This window comes from Mauremys mutica, chromosome 4 (assembly GCF_020497125.1).
Source record: "Mauremys mutica isolate MM-2020 ecotype Southern chromosome 4, ASM2049712v1, whole genome shotgun sequence".
Classification (NCBI taxonomy): Eukaryota; Metazoa; Chordata; order Testudines; family Geoemydidae; genus Mauremys; species Mauremys mutica.
This window is the reverse complement of record NC_059075.1, coordinates 47,643,410-47,664,179: the sequence shown is the minus strand read 5'-3', so window position 1 is coordinate 47,664,179 and position 20,770 is coordinate 47,643,410. Positions and strand designations below refer to the sequence as shown.

Sequence of the window (20,770 nt, the reverse complement as noted above, 5' to 3'; positions counted from 1 at the left end):
CACCCAATAGTTTGCCCTCTGAAGATGCATTAAGTATGAATTTAGGTAATAATTACCTCAGATGTAGATGATCATAAATCTACAACTGAAATGGACAAAACCACAAGATAATCATCCTCCCCATTCAGAACTACCTCACTGACTGTGGTCACAAATGTAAAATATTGGATAAAAAAGAGATTTTTAAAGATTGTGAATCAAAAAAAACCTTCAAGCTTTAATTCATTGGTCTATTAGCTTAAATGAGATTTAATTTTGGGTGCACTAGATGGTTTAAGAGATTGCTAGTGGAACACAGAGTCTTTTACCACTCACTCACTACTAACAATAGTTCTCATATCAGTAGTGACCAAAAGCTGCAGACTGTTATCTTATCTTTGTGAAATGAGTTTCCATTCCCAGTGAAAATGTATCCACACCATCACAGCTGACACATGTTGGCATCTTTGTTGGCACTCTCAGTAGAGATGCTGAGGGCTGAATGCACCATGGAGTCTGAACTCTCTGTCCTCGAGGCCTTCTTTCCAGGCTGATTTTGAGATGCTGTCGGGGCTAAAGGTGTGGACAGTTTGCACTGCCACTGCCCATGATGTCCCTGTTGTGTGAACATAGGCCTGCAGTCTCCCGAGCTGCCAATCTGATACCTATCACAAGTACTATTCATTTTAATTTTTTTTCAAAGCACATCATTTTATTTGTCCACAGTAAGGCTTCTGAGGCAGTTGAGTCAGAAATTATAGGTCAGTCCTTTCCCATAGTTTCATAATCATTCAGCTTCAGCAAGCAGCACTGAGTAGCAATCTCAAACGGAGCAGCTGGATCTCCTGGGTATATTTTGCTTAGTGTTCATCGTGTAAATAGGGGAAAGAAAACCTCTGCCTCTCATTCAGCTCCAAAAGTTCTCAGCACATGCACAGTGCATTAAGCTAAATCACTGCTTGACTAGTAACTCTGCAGCTGTAAAATGCTTGGTTTCTCCGCAGAGAACCCATTCAAGGCGCCTCGGTTGAACCCATTGATCACTTGCAGGCTCATGCTTCTTGTGTTGCCAACCACAAAGAAGTAATTCAAGGATGTAAGTAGTGTCTCTAGGATGTAGATGACTGGCAATTCAATTAAATGGGTCCTGGAAAAGTTTCAAAACTGCTGCTCCTTTTGCCTCACATTTTAATCTCCAAATGTTTTAAAATTAGTCTTCCCTTCCTACCCTCATTACTTCAGTTTTATATCTCTTACTTCATTCCCTTGATTTTCTAATTTGTCCTTTCTTTCTTTCTTTCTTTGGAAAAAAAATCAATAACACAGAAGTTCTGAGTTTCAGATTTGATAAATTGAAACATTTGGCTATTATGTACTTCTTTCTTGCCATGAGGACATTTAGGACATGTTGACAGCCAATATTAATAAGCTTAACACTGATCCTGGCAGTTACTAAATATAATTTTTGATGGAGTTAAGTGCTCTTTAGAATAACAATGTTGTCCTTTAAAAAAGATGATGTCACATTTGCATCATGAATTCATTGGGGTTTCTTTTATTCTTTTTATTTTGCAGGTGATCCATATAACAGGCCGGTTACGACTGAGAGTGTCACTGTCCCACGGACGGACAGTCCCTAGCCAAATCATGGGGCTTGTAGTTGTGGCTCATGCTTTGCCACCTCCTACAATCAATGAAGTCAGAATCGACTGCCACATGTTTGTTACTCGCGTAAATATGGACCTCAATATCATTTACTGTGAAAATAGGTACAGCATTTCAGCTCTCATTTTTCAGTGTTGCATGTGTACTCTGTATTCCATGGCTTGGTAAACAGTGGAGATCAGACTCCTGGAGTGTCAGCCTGGTGCCATATGAGAGCACTAAATTCACTGTCGTCGTTATTAATTATTAAAATCGGAGGAGTATGAAGGAGGTTTTTTAACATTAACATGACAAGTTTCATGATGTCTTTATGTTTGGAAATGAAAAAAAAAGGAAACATACTATTTGAAGTTTAATTCCCCCACATTCCTGAAATACTTTGCAGAAGATGCAGTCCCATTTGAAATTCTATCTCTGCTTATTGGAATGGAGGACTTGGTTGCTAGGAGGGGTCAGATGGAGCAGGTGACAGGTTGGGGGACAAGGTCATTGGAAGCAGGAGATGTGGGGATTGTACAATGAGATTAGATGGTGACTTGCATTGCAGAGGGAGAAAGGAGTGGAGTGGAAACAGGTATTGAGTGACAGGTTGAATGAGGGTTTGATGGGGTGGAGACAGATACTTTAGAGAATTGGAGGAAAGAGCATTGGGGTTCAAAGTGGATCAGGTGCAGTGGGCATCTGGAAATAGGGCCCAGAGTAAGCGGAAGAATGGACAGAAGAGCTGAGGAGGAAGTTGGCTAGAAGCAGGGCCGGCTCCAGACCCCAGCGCGGCAAGCACGCGCGTGGGGCGGCCCTTTCCCGGGGGGGCGGCAGGCTGGGCCGGCGGACCTGCCGCAGTCATGCCTGCGGGAGGTCCACCGGAGCCCCGGGACGACCGGACCTGCCGCAGGCATGACTGCGGAGGGGGCGCTCGTCCCGCGGCTCCAGTGGACCTCCCGCAGGCATGACTGCGGACGGTTCGCTGGTCCCGCGGCTCGGCTGGACCTCCCGCAGGTATTCCTGCGACAGCTCAATCGGAGCAGCCGGACCTGCGAACCGTCCGCAGCTGCGGGAGGTCCAGCCGAGCCACGCGACCAGCGGACCCTCCGCAGTCATGCCCGCGGGAGGTCCGCTGCTCCCGCGGCTCCGGGGCGCCTCCCGCGCATGACTGCTTGGGGCGGCCAAAAAGGTAGAGCCGCCCCTGGCTAGAAGGCAGGGCATAAGAAACTCAGAGACTGGGGATGAAAGGAGCCTAAAGTGTAGAAGAAAAGTTGGGAACAAGCAGAAGAGCTAGCCAAGGACCCATTGACAGGAGGAGCTACCATCAGGAGTTGAATTGCCAACAGGATTAATGCAATCCTTTGATGTGAGAGCAGCTATGGAATAGCATAATTAGAAGGTTACAGGCTCCAATTCAGGAATTATCTCTATTCTGGATAGCATTTAAGCACATAATTAAGTGCTCTTCTGAAAAGGGATAGACATAAGCATGTGCTTAAGTCCTTTGCTGAATCAGAGCCGTAGGCCTTTTAAAATAAATGTTCAGTTTCAGTTAAGAAATTATCTTATACTATCATGTTCTAAACTATATTTGTAATAATAATAATACTTTGCAACTAGAAAGCATATTTCATCCAGGCTCTCAAAGCACTTTACAAGGATGGGAGATATTATCTTAATTTTTTAAACTGGGAACACTGAGCCACAGAAAGCAATTTGCTCAAGGTTACATAGAGAGTTAATGGCAAAATTAGGGTTAGAATGCTGGCTTCCTGCCTGCAAGTACGCTGCACTAACTTCTAGATTATGTAGTGTAATCTAGCAGTTAGCACATATAGTTTAGGGGATTAGGAGTAGTATACAGATGGAACCTTTTGCCATAGTCATTGGCTTGAATCTGACCTATCTTGATAGTGATGGAAAGTCATTACCATCTGACAGCTCTCCAGTGGCCTCTGTGAAATGAGTTGTTGGTATCAGTCCAGTTCCTAATGAATAGGTCTCCTCTTCACAAAATCACCCCCTAGTCATTGGTACCTTTGTTGGCAGCCTCAACAAAGGAGCCAAGAATTGAATGGATGTGGAAAATGAACTACCCTTTCAGGTCAGGTCTGAGATGAATTGGTTGGGCAGTGTTTGGAAGATTTAATCTTCCTCTGCTGTCAATCTAGCATTTTGTATGAGTACTAAATTGTTTTTAAAAAATTAAACAATTTTTTAAAAAACTTTCCAGTATCGCTGTATCATCATATAGCAGTAAGGCCTTAAGATTCCTGTGAGAGGAACCTGTGAAAAACCTAAGATAGATAACAAATAGTCCAGGCACTGAGCACTGATTGAGGATTGGTGACCACCTGGGAAAAGCTGATAGCTAAGGGTGTAGTGGAGCCATTAAACTTAGCTGGTCATTATTCCCTAGGAAGTGCCTTGTGCTGAGGATGTTATTGCTATTATAAGATGAACAGAGAGGCAACTTTATCAAGTAACTTTTTTGCTATTTGCTGATGGTGTTTATTTTGAATGCTAGGACATAACATTTATGCGGTGTCACTGAAATTAATGATGAGGCATCTGCGCTTTGTGCCTCTTCACGGGACAGCAGAGAACGAGGTCCACTAGGTTAGCAGAAGCGTCACTGATGGAACTGTGGGGAAAATGTTGGTAGCTCACTTGCACAGCAGAAGTTCCACCGGTGGACAGTTGGGATAGTGGTACCACAGCAAATGCCATATGGAAAGTGGATGTTGCCTGCAGGGACAGCAGGAAGTGGAAACACCATTGCTAAACATTGGGAGGCCAGTAGCAACCTGTCTAGTCAGGAGGCTAGCCATTCATTGAGGCAACCCGCTGAGGCATCAGGAAGCCCTCTTCTGGGACTAAAGAAAGGGGCAGTGACAGCATATGGGGCTACAGAAAACAGAACCACTCATTCCTGAATATGTGGAGTAGGCTACTGTTGCCCCACTGGTGGTGTTATGGGTAAGCAGGAGCAGCACAGCTGTGGTTATAGAAAAAATTGGCAGCATGCTTGGGGGTAGCAATAAGCACTATTTGAATAGCTTCATGGAGGTTAGTGATAGCCGGCTGGGGAGTGTGAAGTGGAAGTGCCGTTACTTAAGCTGAATTGGATGTTCACAGTAGAGGTGAGAAGCACTACTCCTACTTTTGCAGGGATTCTTTTGTGAGCCTGCTTGGAGAAGCAGGAAGCAGGCGTGACTTTACTCAAGTCTTGGTCTGTGGCCTATTCCTCTCTTCTTAGTGAAAAGATTTGAATGAAGATCCCTGATCTAGAGCAGAACCATGTGCATAGTTATTTCCCCCCCCCATTATGAAACAAGATCAGTTAATTAATATATTGGGCATTTTTAAAGCATTTACATTTTATTTTGTAGCTAGTTAGCCGGCTTTGCAACATGGTTTACTTTATTTTTAGGATTCTTTTTAAATCTTCACAACTACATAACCAAAAAATAGGGAGACCTATTTTTAAACTTCGGTGTCTAAGATGAGATACCTAAATCTACAGTTAGGCACCAAATAAGTTGGCACCATTTTCAGAGGTGCTGAGCATCCACTTCTCCTCTTGACTTAAATGCTCTTGTTCCTATTCTAAAAGTGTGTTGCCATACAGGTGACATTACCTCTGTTATAGAGTTTATGCCCCAAAAGAATATTTGCCATACACACAAGACTAAGCCAAATTCATACTGTACATGAGTGTGTTTGTGGGGTGGTTTGGGTGAAAGTGTCTCACTTCTGGGTCCTGTAAAAGCCATAGTCAGAAGGTCTTGCAAAAGTCATATTATGGGGAATTAATTTGCAGGTTGTTTCCCTATTTAGATGTGCATTATTTATTGGTGAAATAAGAATATAAAATTCAGAAGCTTTGGTGAAAGTTTTCAAACTTGGATGACATCTAAATCTATATTTAGGCACCTAAATAAAAGTGGCCTAATTCTTAGGTACTGAGCTGACATCCAGCTCCTATTTACTTCAGTATGAGTTGTGGATGCTCAGCATGTATGAAAATCAGATCACTTTTATTTAGGTCCCTAAATATAGATTTAGATGTCTAATTTAGGCAACCAAGTAGAATATCATGTCCATTGCTTTTACTTTCTTAAGGGTCAAATGCTGGGGAAAAAATCAAATCTTGTGTAAAGAGTTTACTTCTGGAGAGCAAACATCAAGGGCTGAATCTTCATCCTGAACTGGTCAGGATGCCTGCACAACCACAGCTACTAACATAATGGTCACAGTGAGAAGTAGCATAAGAACGGCCAAACTGGGTCAGAACATAGGTCCATCAAGCCAAGTATCCTGTCCTCTGACAGTGGCCAATGGCAGGTGCCCCAAAGGTAATGAACAGACAGGTTATCATCAAGTGATCCATGCCCTGTCACCCAATTCCAGCTTCTGGCAAACACCATTCCTGCCCATCTTGGCTAATAGCCATTGATGGACCTATCTTCCGTGTATCTATCTAGCTCCCTTTTGAACTCTGTTATAGTATCAGCCTTCACAACAGCCTCTGGCAAGGAGTTCCAGAGGTTGACAATGCGTTGCATGAAAAAATACTTTCTTGTATTTGTTTTAAACTTGCTACCTATTAATTTCATTTGGTGGCCCCTTGTTCTTGTATTATGAGAAGGAGTAAATAACACTTCCTTATTTACTTTCTCTATACCACTCATGATTTTATAGACCTCTATCATATCCCCCCTTTCCAAGCTGAAAAGTCCCAGTGCACACACATGGCATGATACTCCTCCAGTGTGGGGTTTTGTCTCTATGGATCTGCATGCTTCACCGATCTACCAACATTCCCTAAGGATCTGCAGAAATAGTTTCCTGTCTGGAGCTTCTTTTACTAGGACTCAGGACTACTTAATAATGAGCACTCTGGCTCTAAGCCAGCAAAGCACTTAAGCATTGACTGAAGTGGGACTCTCCATGAGCTTAAAGTTAAGCATAAACTTACAAGGTTTATGGGATCAGGGCAAGTGTACTCAGCACTCAGTAGAATCAAGCCCCTACTTCTCAATCAGCTGCTATTTTTATCTGTCAAGAGACAGTCTGCCCATAGGGGTTGGCGTGCCAGGGGATTTGGCCCTAAATTAATAAATTAAGCAACATAATATAAAGTTATTTTTCAGTGGTTTAGTAATGCAACAATAGTTATATCCCAGCTTTAATCTGTGTATGATTTCCATAACAAAATAATTTTCATTCATGTAATCACAAAACTGATTTACTTGGATGTCCTGTCTCTTAGTTCTCATTTTGGTGGCCTTGATGGACACACATCACTCTTGTCTTGTGAATTGGATTTTTTCTTTTTAGTTAAAAATACAAATCCTCTTTCCTTCTTACATCTGGACTGAATAGCTTTGTCCTCGTGTTATTGTTGAACTCATGGGTTGTGGATCAGGTTCCACAGTTCACTTGCTTTATTTGACTTACTGTACAGTACTTATAATACAATATTTTCTGACACTCAGACCATTCAAAAGGTCAAGGCCAAGTGAAGAAACAAGTGCACAGAGTGACTAGGGAGTTATTAAAAGACTTACTTGGACCTTTCAGTATTAATATACTGATATATACAAAAAACACCTTAGTAGGTGTAGCTAAATTGCAATAGTTAAGCACTCAGGTTAGAAAATGCCATACAACCTTAATTCTTCCCCCTTGTACAGATGCATTATGATACAGTCTTTAATTACATAGTCGTATACTATTTTTTCTACATTTATTGTACAGGGTGGATGGTACTCCATGAATGAAGCAGCTGTTAAATAAGAACATAAGAACATAAGAACATAAGAAAGGCCGTACCGGGTCAGACCAAAGGTCCATCTAGCCCAGTATCTGTCTACCGACAGTGGCCAATGCCAGGTGCCCCTGAGGGAGTGAACCTAACAGGCAATGATCAAGTGATCTCTCTCCTGCCATCCATCTCCATCCTCTGACGAACAGAGGCTAGGGACACCATTCTTACCCATCCTGGCTAATAGCCATTTATGGACTTAGCCACCATGAATTTATCCAGTCCCCTTTTAAACATTGTTATAGTCCTAGCCTTCACAACCTCCTCAGGTAAGGAGTTCCACAAGTTGACTGTGCGCTGCGTGAAGAAGAACTTCCTTTTATTTGTTTTAAACCTGCTGCCTATTAATTTCATTTGGTGACCCCTAGTTCTTGTATTATGGGAATAAGTAAATAACTTTTCCTTATCCACTTTCTCAACATCACTCATGATTTTATATACCTCTATCATGTCCCCCCTTAGTCTCCTCTTTTCCAAACTGAAGAGTCCTAGCCTCTTTAATCTTTCCTCATATGGGACCCTCTCTAAACCCCTAATCATTTTAGTTGCTCTTTTCTGAACCTTTTCTAGTGCTAGAATATCTTTTTTGAGGTGAGGAGACCACATCTGTACACAGTATTCGAGATGTGGGCGTACCATGGATTTATATAAGGGCAATAATATATTCTCAGTCTTATTCTCTATCCCCTTTTTAATGATTCCTAACATCCTGTTTGCTTTTTTGACCGCCTCTGCACACTGCGTGGACATCTTCAGAGAACTATCCACGATAACTCCAAGATCTTTTTCCTGACTCGTTGTAGCTAAATTAGCCCCCATCATGTTGTATGTATAGTTGGGGTTATTTTTTCCAATGTGCATTACTTTACATTTATCCACATTAAATTTCATTTGCCATTTTGTTGCCCAATCACTTAGTTTTGTGAGATCTTTTTGAAGTTCTTCACAATCTGCTTTGGTCTTAACTATCTTGAGTAGTTTAGTGTCATCTGCAAACTTTGCCACCTCACTGTTTACCCCTTTCTCCAGATCATTTATGAATAAATTGAATAGGATTGGTCCTAGGACTGACCCTTGGGGAACACCACTAGTTACCCCTCTCCATTCTGAGAATTTACCATTAATTCCTACCCTTATATTTTTTTATTCTCCTTATTCAATATGTTGATCCATGTCTTATTTACTGCATGCCATCTAAACTCTGCACTGAATACTGAATTATTAATTTCTTCACGGTCTTTTCTATGGTGCTTATCACCATTGTATCCAAGTGTCTCACAAACATCAGTTAATTTATTTTCACAACTCCTTATGAGATAGGAGAATGTTATTATGGGAAAAGTGAGACAAAGAGAGAATAAGGACAAAACGACTGCTAACTTGGGGTGCTACAGTGACTGGGCACCCAACTTGAGACACCTTGGGCCTGTTTTTTTGTAGGTGTTGAGTATCCACAGCTCCCATTGACTTTAGTTGCTGTTGTGAGTGTTCTGTTCTTTTGGAAATCAGGCCCCAGATGTCTCAAGTTAGTCTCCCAGAAATTGAGGAACACACAATTTGTGGCCAGTTTTGAAATTTTTAGTTCTAGTTCACTTGCCAAGCATCAGATAGGAACTCTGTGGTCAGGGATAGAATCCAGTTCTCTAGGGTGGCATTCAGCTGCCTTAACCACTAACTCATCTCTTCTCGCAGTCCCCTATTTCACTCTCTATACACCATCCAACTTCTATAGTGCAAACTGAATGTTTGAATTTTTTAGCACAAAGGGTCTACCAAGCTCTAGTAAACATAATGCAAATGTTGAGGATTTTCTACATCTTATTATTGAGCCAAAACTGAACATATTTTTATGGAGACAGCAAGTTCATGCTCCAAAACATGGAGGCATTAGAGTTCTTCAGAAAGTATTCAGAATTTTTTTTTAATAATGGGAATAGATAGGCAACCTAAATATAGATTTTGGTCAGCTCGTATTCCCTAGAGTTGTATATTGTGGTAAATGGATCTCTTGTTGCTGTTAGAACTATATTTACAAGCCTAACTAACCTATTGTAGCAGAAATTGCTGAACTATTTTATTCAGTTACTGAACTACTAGTCAGCAGGGAAGTCTCCACTCTTGATCACAGTTATGCCATTCAAAGACACTGTGACAATTCTAGGGGAAATGACATGTGTGCCACAACCTAATTATAGATATAACTAGGTTCAAAATGAGTACAAAGGCAAGTGGTCCCTATTGCAAGGAAGAGCTGTGGATGCTTTCCTGACCAAAAACCCTACCACCTTTGATCCAAATTAAATACAGGTCAGAGCTCTAATCCATCCTCCATTACCATTTATGGAAAGACTCCCATTGATTTCAGTGGAGCTGGATCAGGATTCGAGTGACCCCATTGTCTCTTGCATAGTTGCAAGAGTAAAACTGCCTTTGGCTTCCCAGGCCTTGTCATGTGATTCAGACCATAAGGTCCCAATTCAGCAAATTTTTTAAGCCTGTACTTAAATCCATTCCTGTTCAGCAAACCACTTAGGCACATGCTTATGGGCCTTAAGCACATTCCTAACATTAGACACATGATAAAATGCTCCCCTGAATAGCGATGGATTGCTGAATCGGGTCCTAAGTCAGCACATGCTCTGCTTCCGAGTAGGACTGTGCAGCGGGGTGGTCCCCTGCTCCTGCCCGGGAGGGCTGCAGTGGTAAAAGCAGCCCTGGAGAGGGCTGCAGCTCTATAAGCTGGACTGATTGGGGAAGCAGCCTCAGCTGGGCCACACCCCAATCAGGCCACAGCTGGCCTGTATAAAAAGGCTGGGAGCCAGGAGCTCAGCAGTCTCTGCCTTTAGAGGGAGAAGGGCCCGGCTGCTAGGGAGTGTACCTGGGTACCTAAGGTGAAGCAGGGCTGGGGGAAGGCAAGAGGAGCTCTGGTCTAGAAACGCGCCCCTCACCCACTCACCCACCCACCCCAGGGTGCAGGCCTAGGGTAAGGCCAACTGAGTTACTGGGGTTGCAAAGGGGAAGCCCATGGGTAGGCAGAGGCAGCAGGTCCAAACCCCTTTGCCTGTGATGAGTGGCTGATACACTGCAGTCTGCCCCAGGGAATGGGGGCTAAGTGATGACTGGCAGTAGCCAAGAGTAAGGCGAAGTGGGGATAGTGGGTGGGGGTTCCCCTGGGAGGGGGAGACCCAGATCGGTGGGGTACTGCCAGGGGGAAGCACCCCAGTTAAAGAGGCAGCAGGGTCCTGGGAGGCCAGAGAGAGGACAGGCGGATCACTTGCCTGCAGAGGGCGCTCCGGAGCTGGAATGAGCTAATTCCTGGAAGTCACCAGCAGGAGGTGCCACAGGGGTGAGTTCGCTCCTCTACAGACTGGCACCAAGCATCTTGTGCCACTGGGCTATTCTATGTACTGACTAGATTGGGAGACATTGACCGCCTCCCTGAAACAGAATCTTTGTAATTTACTTTCTCCTGATAGAGACAGAAGAAAATACAACTGGTATTTGCAAACGGCATATAAATAGCAGAGTTTACACTGATGTGGAAAGCAAGTAATAGCTACATACTGTACAATCGCACCCATCACACTGAACTGCGCTTTAGTTTAAATGTAGAAAAAGCTTGCACGCAATAGGGGCAGGAATGGCAGAATGTTCCCAGTCTTTCAGTTCCTAGGTGTATAAAGGGGCAGCCAGCAAATTTGTGGGCCATTGGGGATGACCAATCAGAATGCCTGGTATAAATAATACAATGGGCCAGGGCATTCCAGCTAGATGGGAGTTTGTGCAGCCCTCCTGGGTGAGTCCCCCACCCGCAGCAAGCGTGCTTCAGTCACCCTCTGTGTGTGGAGAGGGTAGTGGGAACAGATTGGCAAGGGACTTTCCCTCTGGTAAAAGAGATTGTTCGGGATAGTGAGAAATTGATGGGTAATTTACTAACTTGCTAACATATTTTTATTACACCCCAGCTCTTACAGTCCCTGACTTTACTGCAAGGATTCACCAGACTTTAAAATTAGTACTGTCATTGGTAATCTCAGTCATATAATTTGGAGATGAGTCCATTCACATTTTGAGGGATCTGTACAGTAAACATTACTATTACTAAGCCTATATATCAGCCCCCCCTACAACTCCTTGCCTTCTAAACCTACAAGATAGATGTTCTAGTTATACAAAACGAACATTTAGTGGGGGAACACTATATTTGAAACTCCAAACATTTGTTTCTACTTTTAAAAAAACAGGTTTTCAAATGTTTGTGTAAACCAGGCTGGTTCACTCAACATGTATTCCAGTTTTTGTTATATTTTTTCTGTACATACGCGCGCGCACACTCACTCTGCTGAAAGGGTTTTAAAGTTTCTGTGTGGAATAAACCACAAAGTCCCAGTTGAAAGGGCCAGGAGTGAAAGCTGAGTTCCCAAATGAATAAGACTAAAAAAGATAACACCCCCAGGCATCTGTATGTCTCAGCATTTAAATTATATCCCTTGAAATGTCAGTTTGGACTTTGTGCCAAGAAATGGTTGAAGAGCTTTTTTCATGAATATACCCAATGGAAGACGAATCTGTTGAAATGAAAGGTGTCTCTAATCATTTGATATAAACATAACATATTTTTATTTTATTATGTAACCTTGGTCTTTTAATGAGGATTTTGAATTATTGCTGATGAGTTGTAATTTCATGGAATTATATTGTCTCAGTGTTTGTTCTATGGGTGGGAAGTGCTCTGAAACTTAACTTTCCATAACGTTCCATTTATTTCAGTGGACTAACTGATTTCAGCAGGTTTCTCTATTAAAAACAGTTTTATTTCAAAGAATGTGTCCTGTTTATACAGGTATTCCACTCAAATAAATAGCAGTGGCTTTGTGGTTATACTACAGTAATGAAAAATCTTTCTGTAGATTTCTATTTCTGTCATTTGACAGTTCCTGTATTTTTTCCTTCTTAAATTACAGGCTGTATTTTTCCTTTGTAGGATTAGTGATTACATGGATCTGACCCCTGTAGATATTGTAGGGAAGAGATGTTACCACTTCATTCATGCTGAAGATGTGGAAGGGATCAGGCATAGTCACTTAGACTGTAAGTACCTCAGTTTTTGTCAAAATAATCTGGCACAACACCTGGTTGCTGTTGAACTATTATTTACATTTCATGATTGTGGATCTTCATATTGGGGCTACCTTTTTGTTTTAATATAGTGGAGGATGGTTCAGAAGTAACTTTTCTTACTGTATATTTTCAAGTCATTCCCTTAAATATACAAGATTCTCAATCTATGTGAGAATGTGGAATTACTTAGATTTGTATCATGGTGGTCTCCAATAGCTGTCCAGTTCCATGCACTGCCCATTATTTTACTTCACAGTGGCACTGCTCCAATGAAATTAGACAAAGGTTTCTAACCATAAGAGAAGTGAAGTTCTGGAACAGTCTTTTAATGGGATTAGTGGAGGCAAAAAACCTAACTTGTTTCAAGACTGAGTTTGATAAGAATTTTTTGGAGGGGATGGTCTGATAAGGTTGCCTGTAAAGGCATATGGCCAATCCGTGACTTCTGTTAGCAAATATCTCTAATGGCTGAAGATGAGACACCAGATGAGGATGGCTCTGAGTTACTCCATAGAATTCCTTCCTGGATGTCTGGCTGCTGGGTCTCACCCACATGTTCACAGTCCAACTGATTGCCATATTTGGGATCATGAACAAATTTTTCCCCAGGTCAGATTGGCAGAAACCTTGGGGTGGGAGGTGCCTTCCTTTGCTGCATGGGGCCTGGGTCATTTGCTGGCTTGAACTAGAGTAAACTGTAACTTAAACTCTTTAAATCAATATCTGAGGACTTCAGTAACTCAGCCAGAGGTTACAGGCCTATTGTAGGAGTGGGTAGGTGAGGTTCTGTGGTGTGCAGGAGGTCAGACTAGATGATCATGATGGTCCCACCTTAACATCTGTGACTCGGTCCCTAATATAGAAAATGAACTCATCACTTGCTTTTTTTTATTTCTGACTGATGACATGGAGATCCAAAATGGCAACATATTTGATAGCTAAGAAAATTGAACAGAACAGGGCTGAGCCATGAAGCTACCGTGGATTTAACCATACAGTGTATTATCCTCTCTCTACTTTTATAGCTCCCATTCCTGTAATATCCAAATACCTATCTGTACCCAGTCAGGATTAGAAGACTAGGAGTTGTACAAACACATAGCAAGAGAAAGTCCCTGCCCCAAACACATATGTGTGTGTTCATATCTGTATCCAGATATGGATGCAACTTGACCACCAAATATTTGAGACCAAATTCTTTCCATTTGAATGCCAGCCTTTTAATTATAACCTATTTACAATTTTTAAAAATAGACACAGGGCTAATTCTTTTCTTGCTGAGGTTCATTGTCATTATTGGGGTTGCTCCTGATTTGCACTGGCATGAGAGGAGCATTAGGCCACTAATCTGTAATTTAGCTATACTTGAAGTAAAACCAGATGATGGCTGCACTGGATACTGCTAGAGCACCGTGTGTCCTGGGATTTATTTCCACAAGACACCCCAATTGGCAGTGAAGACACAGAGTATGTGATGAGAAAAAGAAAATAAAGTAGAAATTCTCTACTAAGAGGCAAAACAAATCTCTGGTCTAAGAGCATTACACCCAAGAGAACAAACTAGTTCAGTCCAATATGCCAATAGGGGAAACAGTGAGAAAACTGGTTTTCCTACACATAAAACTGACGTAAAAGCTGTTTGCTTGTTGCCTGCAATTGCAAACCTGGGAGCACAGTGGCCATCTTTGTGAAAGGCAAAAGAAGCTAACAGAAAATGTGCAGCAGCCATCTTTGACGTTGACAGCAGCGCAAAGACTCAAGCTTTTAGAAGCTCTTAAAAGGAAACAGCCCGTAAAATCTGAAGGAACTAAAATATATATGATTGAAAAAGGGAAAACAGCAATGTGAGATAAAATTCAGAAAGAACATTAAAGGCACATCTAGGGGGGAAAAACCCAAAACAAACACAAGCAGTCTGGCATTTGCATTCCTTAAATTCCCAGCATTCAATATCTCTGAGGATAGGGCAGTTGTTCAGAAGTGGACACACAAATTCAGAAATCTGTTGGGTGCACTTGAAATTGGAATTAAAAAATGACAAATCACACTTTTATTGAACTGTCTGGGTGAGGAGCTAAAAGATGTTTGACTCACTGACTTAACTAAACACCTGGCAGAGATGAAGATCCTGTTTGAAAAAGACCATAGTGTTCTGACTGACTGACTACTTCCCTGAAATAGAATATGGAATATGAAACACTAGTTTTCAGGCAAGTGAGACAAGAACAATAAGACTGTGTGAGAAGTAGTGTGATCCAGTGGATAGCCTGGGAATCAGAAAACCCTGTGTTCCCAACTCTACCACTGACCTGCAGTGTGTAAGTAACTTCAGACAAGTTACTTTACCTCTCTGTGTCTCTGTTTCCTCTTTGACCCTTTGTATGTCTTGTCTATTAGGATTGCAAGGTCTTCAGCCCCAGGGCTGTCTTTTATTTGAGATAGTTACATTGAAAGTTGACTGAATAGTTACAAAGGAATCTCACTAAACTAGGTGACTGGGTGGCAAAATGGCTGATGAAATTTAGCACTGATGAGTGCAAAGTAGTGACCACTGGAGAAAATAATCCCAACTATACCTACAAAATGAAGGGGTCTAAATTAGCTGTTACCACTCAAGAAAGAGATCTTGGAGTCATTGCAGATAGTTCTCTGAAAACATGTGCTCAATGTGAAGTGACAGTCAAAAAAGCTAACAGAAAGTTGCATCCGACGAAGTGGGTATTCACCCACAAAAGCTCATGCTCCAAAACGTCTGTTAGTCTATAAGGTGCCACAGGATTCTTTGCTGCTTTAACAGAAAGTTAGAAACCATTAGAAAATAGATATAAAAGAAAATGTCAAAATGCCACTATATAAATCCATGATATAACCACACCATGAATACTATGTGTAGTTCTGTTCACCCCATCTCAAAAAAGAGATATTAGAATTAGAAAAGGTGCAGAGAAGAGCAACAAAAATGAGTAGGGGCATGGAACAACTTCTTCCATATGAGGAGAGACTAAAAAGACTGGGACTATTCAGATTAGAAAAGAGATGTGTAACGGTGGAGGGGGGAAATATGATAACGGTCTCTAAAATCATGAATGGCATGCAGAAAATGATTAGGGAAGTATTATCTACCTCTTCACATAATGTAAGAGCTAAGGGTCATCTGATAAAATTAATAGGCAGCAGGTTTTAAACAAACAAAAGAAATAACTTCTTCACCCAATGCACAGTCATCCTGTGGGACTTGTTGCCAGTGGATGGTGTGAAGGCCAAAAGTATAACTGGGTTCAAAAAATAATTTGATTAGTTCATGAAGGATAGGTTCATCAGGCTATTAGTCAGTATGGGCAGGGATGTAACCCTGTGCTCTGGCTGTCTCTAAATCTCCAACTGCCAGAAGCTGGGACTGGATGACAGAAGATGGATCATTCCAAATTGTCCTATTCTGTTCATTCCTTCTAAAGCATCTGGCACTGGCCACTGTCAGAAGATGAATAGTAGCAGAAGCATTGGTCTGACCCAGTGTGGCCGTTCTTATGTACTATGTTTCTTGTCAGCATCCAGCACAACGGAGCTCTGATCATGTTTAGGGCTTCAAGTGCTACCATAGTAAAAGTAGTAATAATAATTAGAGACACTGACCAATCTTATACCAGATTCCCCACCTAGCATTCCGTTGTAAATTTGCTGGCTTGGATGCAAATGATGCAGCATTGTTCAGTAAGCAAGCATGGGCCATCAGCTCTTAGCTCTTAATTTGGAAAGATTTTTAGATGTAGAATGAGTTACTAAAGTGACAGTGTCACAGGCTTTCATCATGGAAAACAATGCACCAAGCAAACCTGTAATCCCAGCAGGGCATATCTCAAGAAGTAAGATTGGGTTTCAGTACCCTTGCAGAAGCTGAAATGGCTCATACCCTCACTCAGAAAGATATCAACTTTTTGAGCGGCTGGAAAGGAATGTAGATGTGGCAAGAAAAAACACTTTGCGGCAAATTGTCTATCTCAAGTGACAGAATCCAAATTCAATTTAGGAATTTCACCTGCTATGGTGAAAACACATGTAGTCAAGATACAAGAGTTGCCAGGCAGTGGGATAGCTCAGTGGTTTGAGCATTGGCCCCCTAAACCCAGCGTTGTGAATTCAGTCCTTAAAGGGGCCTCTTAGGGAGCTGGGGCAAAGTCAGTAGTTGGCCCTGCTAGTGAAGGCAGGGGGCTGGACTCAATGACCTTTTGGGGTCCCTTCCAGCTCTATGAGATCGGTGTATAAGAAGATGATAGAGGTTCACATTAAGATAAGCATGATAGAACCTCAATTCCTCAAAATCAGACGTGCGATAACAATGCAGAAAAGATGATACTCTGAAGAGGAAAGTGAAGAAGCTAGTGCAGACCCTATGATAAAACAGAATCAAGACTTCAGGGGGTTGCAAGCTAGAAAAAAAAGTGAATACTTGAAAAAGAGCTTCAGAAATTACAGGAAATTCTTGGTAGACTTACAAAAGAGAAAAATTGGAAAAGGTTAGAACATGCAGAAACTCAGAGTTCAACTGCAGATCTTCCAATAGTCAACATAAATAAAGGGAAAGTAAAACTACTATGGGATTCTGGATGTGCACTGACACTAAAAATAGAAAAGGCAGAACTAGGAAGATTGGTACATCCAGCCTTCAATTCCAGGTTATGCAGAGACACCAGAGAAGAAAATGAGCAAGTTGTTTAAGGAAAAAAATGTTGCACAAAACCCACAAAATATTCAGAAAGATTGTTGATGGTAAAATCATTTTCTAGTGGACCATTAGTAACTTTTGAAAAGCTTTAGCACTATTTCAAATAAAAAGAAGGCAAAAGCAGCCTTTTGAATGTGAACAGAAGAACAGTGCAGAAGGTCTTCAGGTCTATAATAGCAACAGTCTTTTGTATGAGATCTGTTTTGCCCTTATGCAAAGCCAGTTGCAGTCAAAGGAAATACTCCCATTGACTTCAGTGACCATTTGAAGAAGGCCTAACAGAACAAAAATATAGGGGTGAAATCCTGCCTCCATTGAAGTAAATAGCAAAAATCCTATTGACTCTGGGGAGGGGGGTTATGTTTATTAATATTTGGTGCATTTTTAAAGAATTGGGGAAGGAAAGTGTCCATTTAAGGTGGAAGGCAGTTTGGGTGAAAGTGATCATGAAATGATAGAGTTCATGATTCTAAAGAATGATAGGAGGGAAAACAGCAGAATAAAGACAATGGACTTCCAGAAGGCAGAGTTTGGCAAACTAAGTGAATTGGTAGGTAAGATCCTATAGGAAGCAAGTCTAAGGGAAAAAAGATTTAAGGAGAGTTGGCAGGTTTTTAAAGAGACATTATTAAGGTCACAAGAGCAAACTATCCCACTGCATAGGAAAGATAGGAAGTAGAGTAAGTGACCACCCTGGCTTAACCAGGAGATCTTCAACAACTTGAAATTCTAAAAAGAGGCATATAAAAAGTAGAAACTAGGTCAGATTACAAAGATTAATATGAAAAAATCCAACACAAGCATGTAGGGAGAAAAATAGAAAGGCCAAGGCACAAAATGAGATTAAACTAGCTAGGGACATAAAGGGTTACCAGAAAACATTTTACAAGTGCATGAGAAGCAAACGGAAGACCAAGGACAGGTTAGGCCCATTACTCAATGAGGAGGGAAAGACAATAACAGAAAAAGCACCAATGACAGAAATGTTAAATGCCTTTTTTGTTTCAGTTTTCACCAAAAAGGTTAGCAGTGATCAGACAACTAACATAGCAAATATCAGTGTACATGGAGTAGGAACTGAGGCTAAAATAGGGAAAGAACAAGGTCAGACTTAATTTTTCAAGTTAGATGTCTTTGTGTTGGCAGGGCCTGACTAAATACATCCTAGAATATTTAAGGAACTGGCTGAAGAGATCTGTGAGTCATTAGTGATTACCTTTGAGAACTTGTGGAGGATAGGAGAGATTCCAGCGGAATCTCTGTAAAAGGGAAAATACAGTACTTATCTATAAAAGGGGAATAAGGACAACCCAGGAATTATAGACGTCAGCTTAACTTCAGTACTGAAAAAGATAATGGAGCAAATAATCAAACAATCAGTTTATAAGCATCTAAAAGATAATAAGATGATAAGTAACAGCATGGATTTGTTGAGAACAAATCACGTCAAACCAACCTAATATCCTTCTTTGACAGGGTAACAAGCCTAGTGGATGGGAGAAGCAGTAGATGTGGTATATGTTGACTGTAGTAAGCCTTTTGATACTGTCTCATATTACCTTCTCATAAGCAAACTAGGGAAATATAGCTTAGATAAACTATTATAAAGTGGATGCACAACTGGCTGCAACCTGTATTCAGAGAGTAGTTATCAATGGTTCACACTCAAACTGGAAGGGCATATCGAGTGGTGCCCCTCAGGAATCTGTCCTGGGTCTGCTTCTATTCAATAGCTTCATAAATGATTTTGATAACAGCACAGAGAGTACACTTATAAAGTTTGCAGATGATACCAAGCTGGAAGGGGCACTTTGGAGGACAGGATTAGAATTCAAAATGATCTTGAGAAACTGGAGAAACGGTCTGAAATAAATAGCATACAATTCAGTAAGAACAAATGCAAAGTACTCCAGTTAGGATGGAATAATCAACTGCACAAATACAAAATGAGAAATGACTGCCTAGGAAGGAGTACTGCAGAAAGGATCTGGAGGTTGCAGTGGATCACAAACTAAATATGAATCAAAAATCTAATACTGTTGCAAAAAAAAGTGGACATCCTTCTGGGATGTATTAGCAGGAGTATTAAGCAAGTCGTGAGAAGTAGTTTTTTCCACTCTACTTAGTACTCATAAGGTCTCAGCTAGAGTACTTTGTCCAGTTCAGGTCACCACAATTTGGAAAAGATCTGGACAAAAAGTCCAGAGGAGAGCAAGAAAAATGATTAAAAGTCTAGAAAACATGACCTCCAAGAAAAGATTGAAAAAATTGGGTTTGTTTAGTTGGAGAAGAGAAGACTCGGGAGAACATAATATGAGTCTTAAAGTATGTAAAAGTTGTCATAAAGAGGAGAATGATAAATTGTTCTCCTTATCCACTGACGACAGGACAAGAAGCAATGGGTTTAAATTGCAGCAAGGGAGATTTAGGTTAGACATTGGGAAAAGTTTCCTAACTATGAGGGTAATTAGCCACTGGAACAAATTTTCTAGGAAGGTTGTGGAATCTCCATCATTGGAGGTTTTTAAGAACAGGTCAGACAAACATCTGTCAGGGATGGTCTAGATAATTTTTAGTCTTGCTTCAATATAGGGGACTGAACTAAATGACCTATTAAGGCCCCTTCCAGTCCTAAATTTCTATGATTTTGTATCAGACTGTATTGTGAGAACTCCATTAACACTGCTGGAAGCTGGTATAGAGCACACATTTTTAGAATTCAAAACAAACTGCTGGATTTCCTCTAATAAAAGAATACTAACACGCTATTTATGCATATACCTGCTTTTACTTCCACAGGACACTACATCCCAGTGATTCCACAATTGTTGAATCAGTGGCTCAATATCTTTTTTAAAAATGAGATATGGGGACATTATCCCCGTTTTGTTCTACTGAACTTTCTGATGATGGTTTTTTCACAGATACCCCAGTTCTTTGTGTAACAATTAAACTAATGAGTGAGTATCCATCTCATAGTACTTAACTGTGTAGAAAAAAATCCTATTTGATTTTGTCACATACTTTTTCTGTATCTATTGCAAAAACTGCCACTGGTTCACTAATTGATATTACTTGTTCTTTCACATTTAACATTTTCTTTGTATTCTTTGCTGGCAAACTCCTATTCATAAACCTCACCCGATCAGGGTGTATTAGCTGGGATAATGCAACTGAGTCTCCAGCATTTTCACTAATAATTTTCAGACATAATTTATAAGTGACACAGGCCTCTAGCTACCACATTCTACTGGCTCTATGCCGGCTTTCCTTAATAAGATTATAGAAGCATTATTCAGAGTTCCAGGCAGTAGCCTTTCCTCCTACGAGTGGTTAAGGGCACTCAACAACAGGGGAGTTAATGGATCACTGAACTTTTGATAAAACTCATAAAAATCCCTGTTGTCCTCAGGTACTTCCTTTTTAAAAATATCTGTTAGTTTTCACAACAGCTGCTTGTGGTGCAGAGC

At 41.0% G+C, this 20,770-nt stretch overlaps 1 protein-coding gene across 1 annotated transcript in view; it reads left to right on the top strand.

The window, feature by feature from the left end:
* NPAS3 (neuronal PAS domain protein 3) overlaps nucleotides 1–20,770 on the top strand; it is an 836,061-nt gene that overhangs the window by 789,577 nt on the left and 25,714 nt on the right. Inside the window, exons 9-10 of the mRNA XM_045016654.1 lie at nucleotides 1,555–1,748; nucleotides 12,441–12,547. Coding sequence (XP_044872589.1) covers nucleotides 1,555–1,748; nucleotides 12,441–12,547 — 301 coding nt within the window. The remainder of the gene's footprint in view (nucleotides 1–1,554; nucleotides 1,749–12,440; nucleotides 12,548–20,770) is intronic.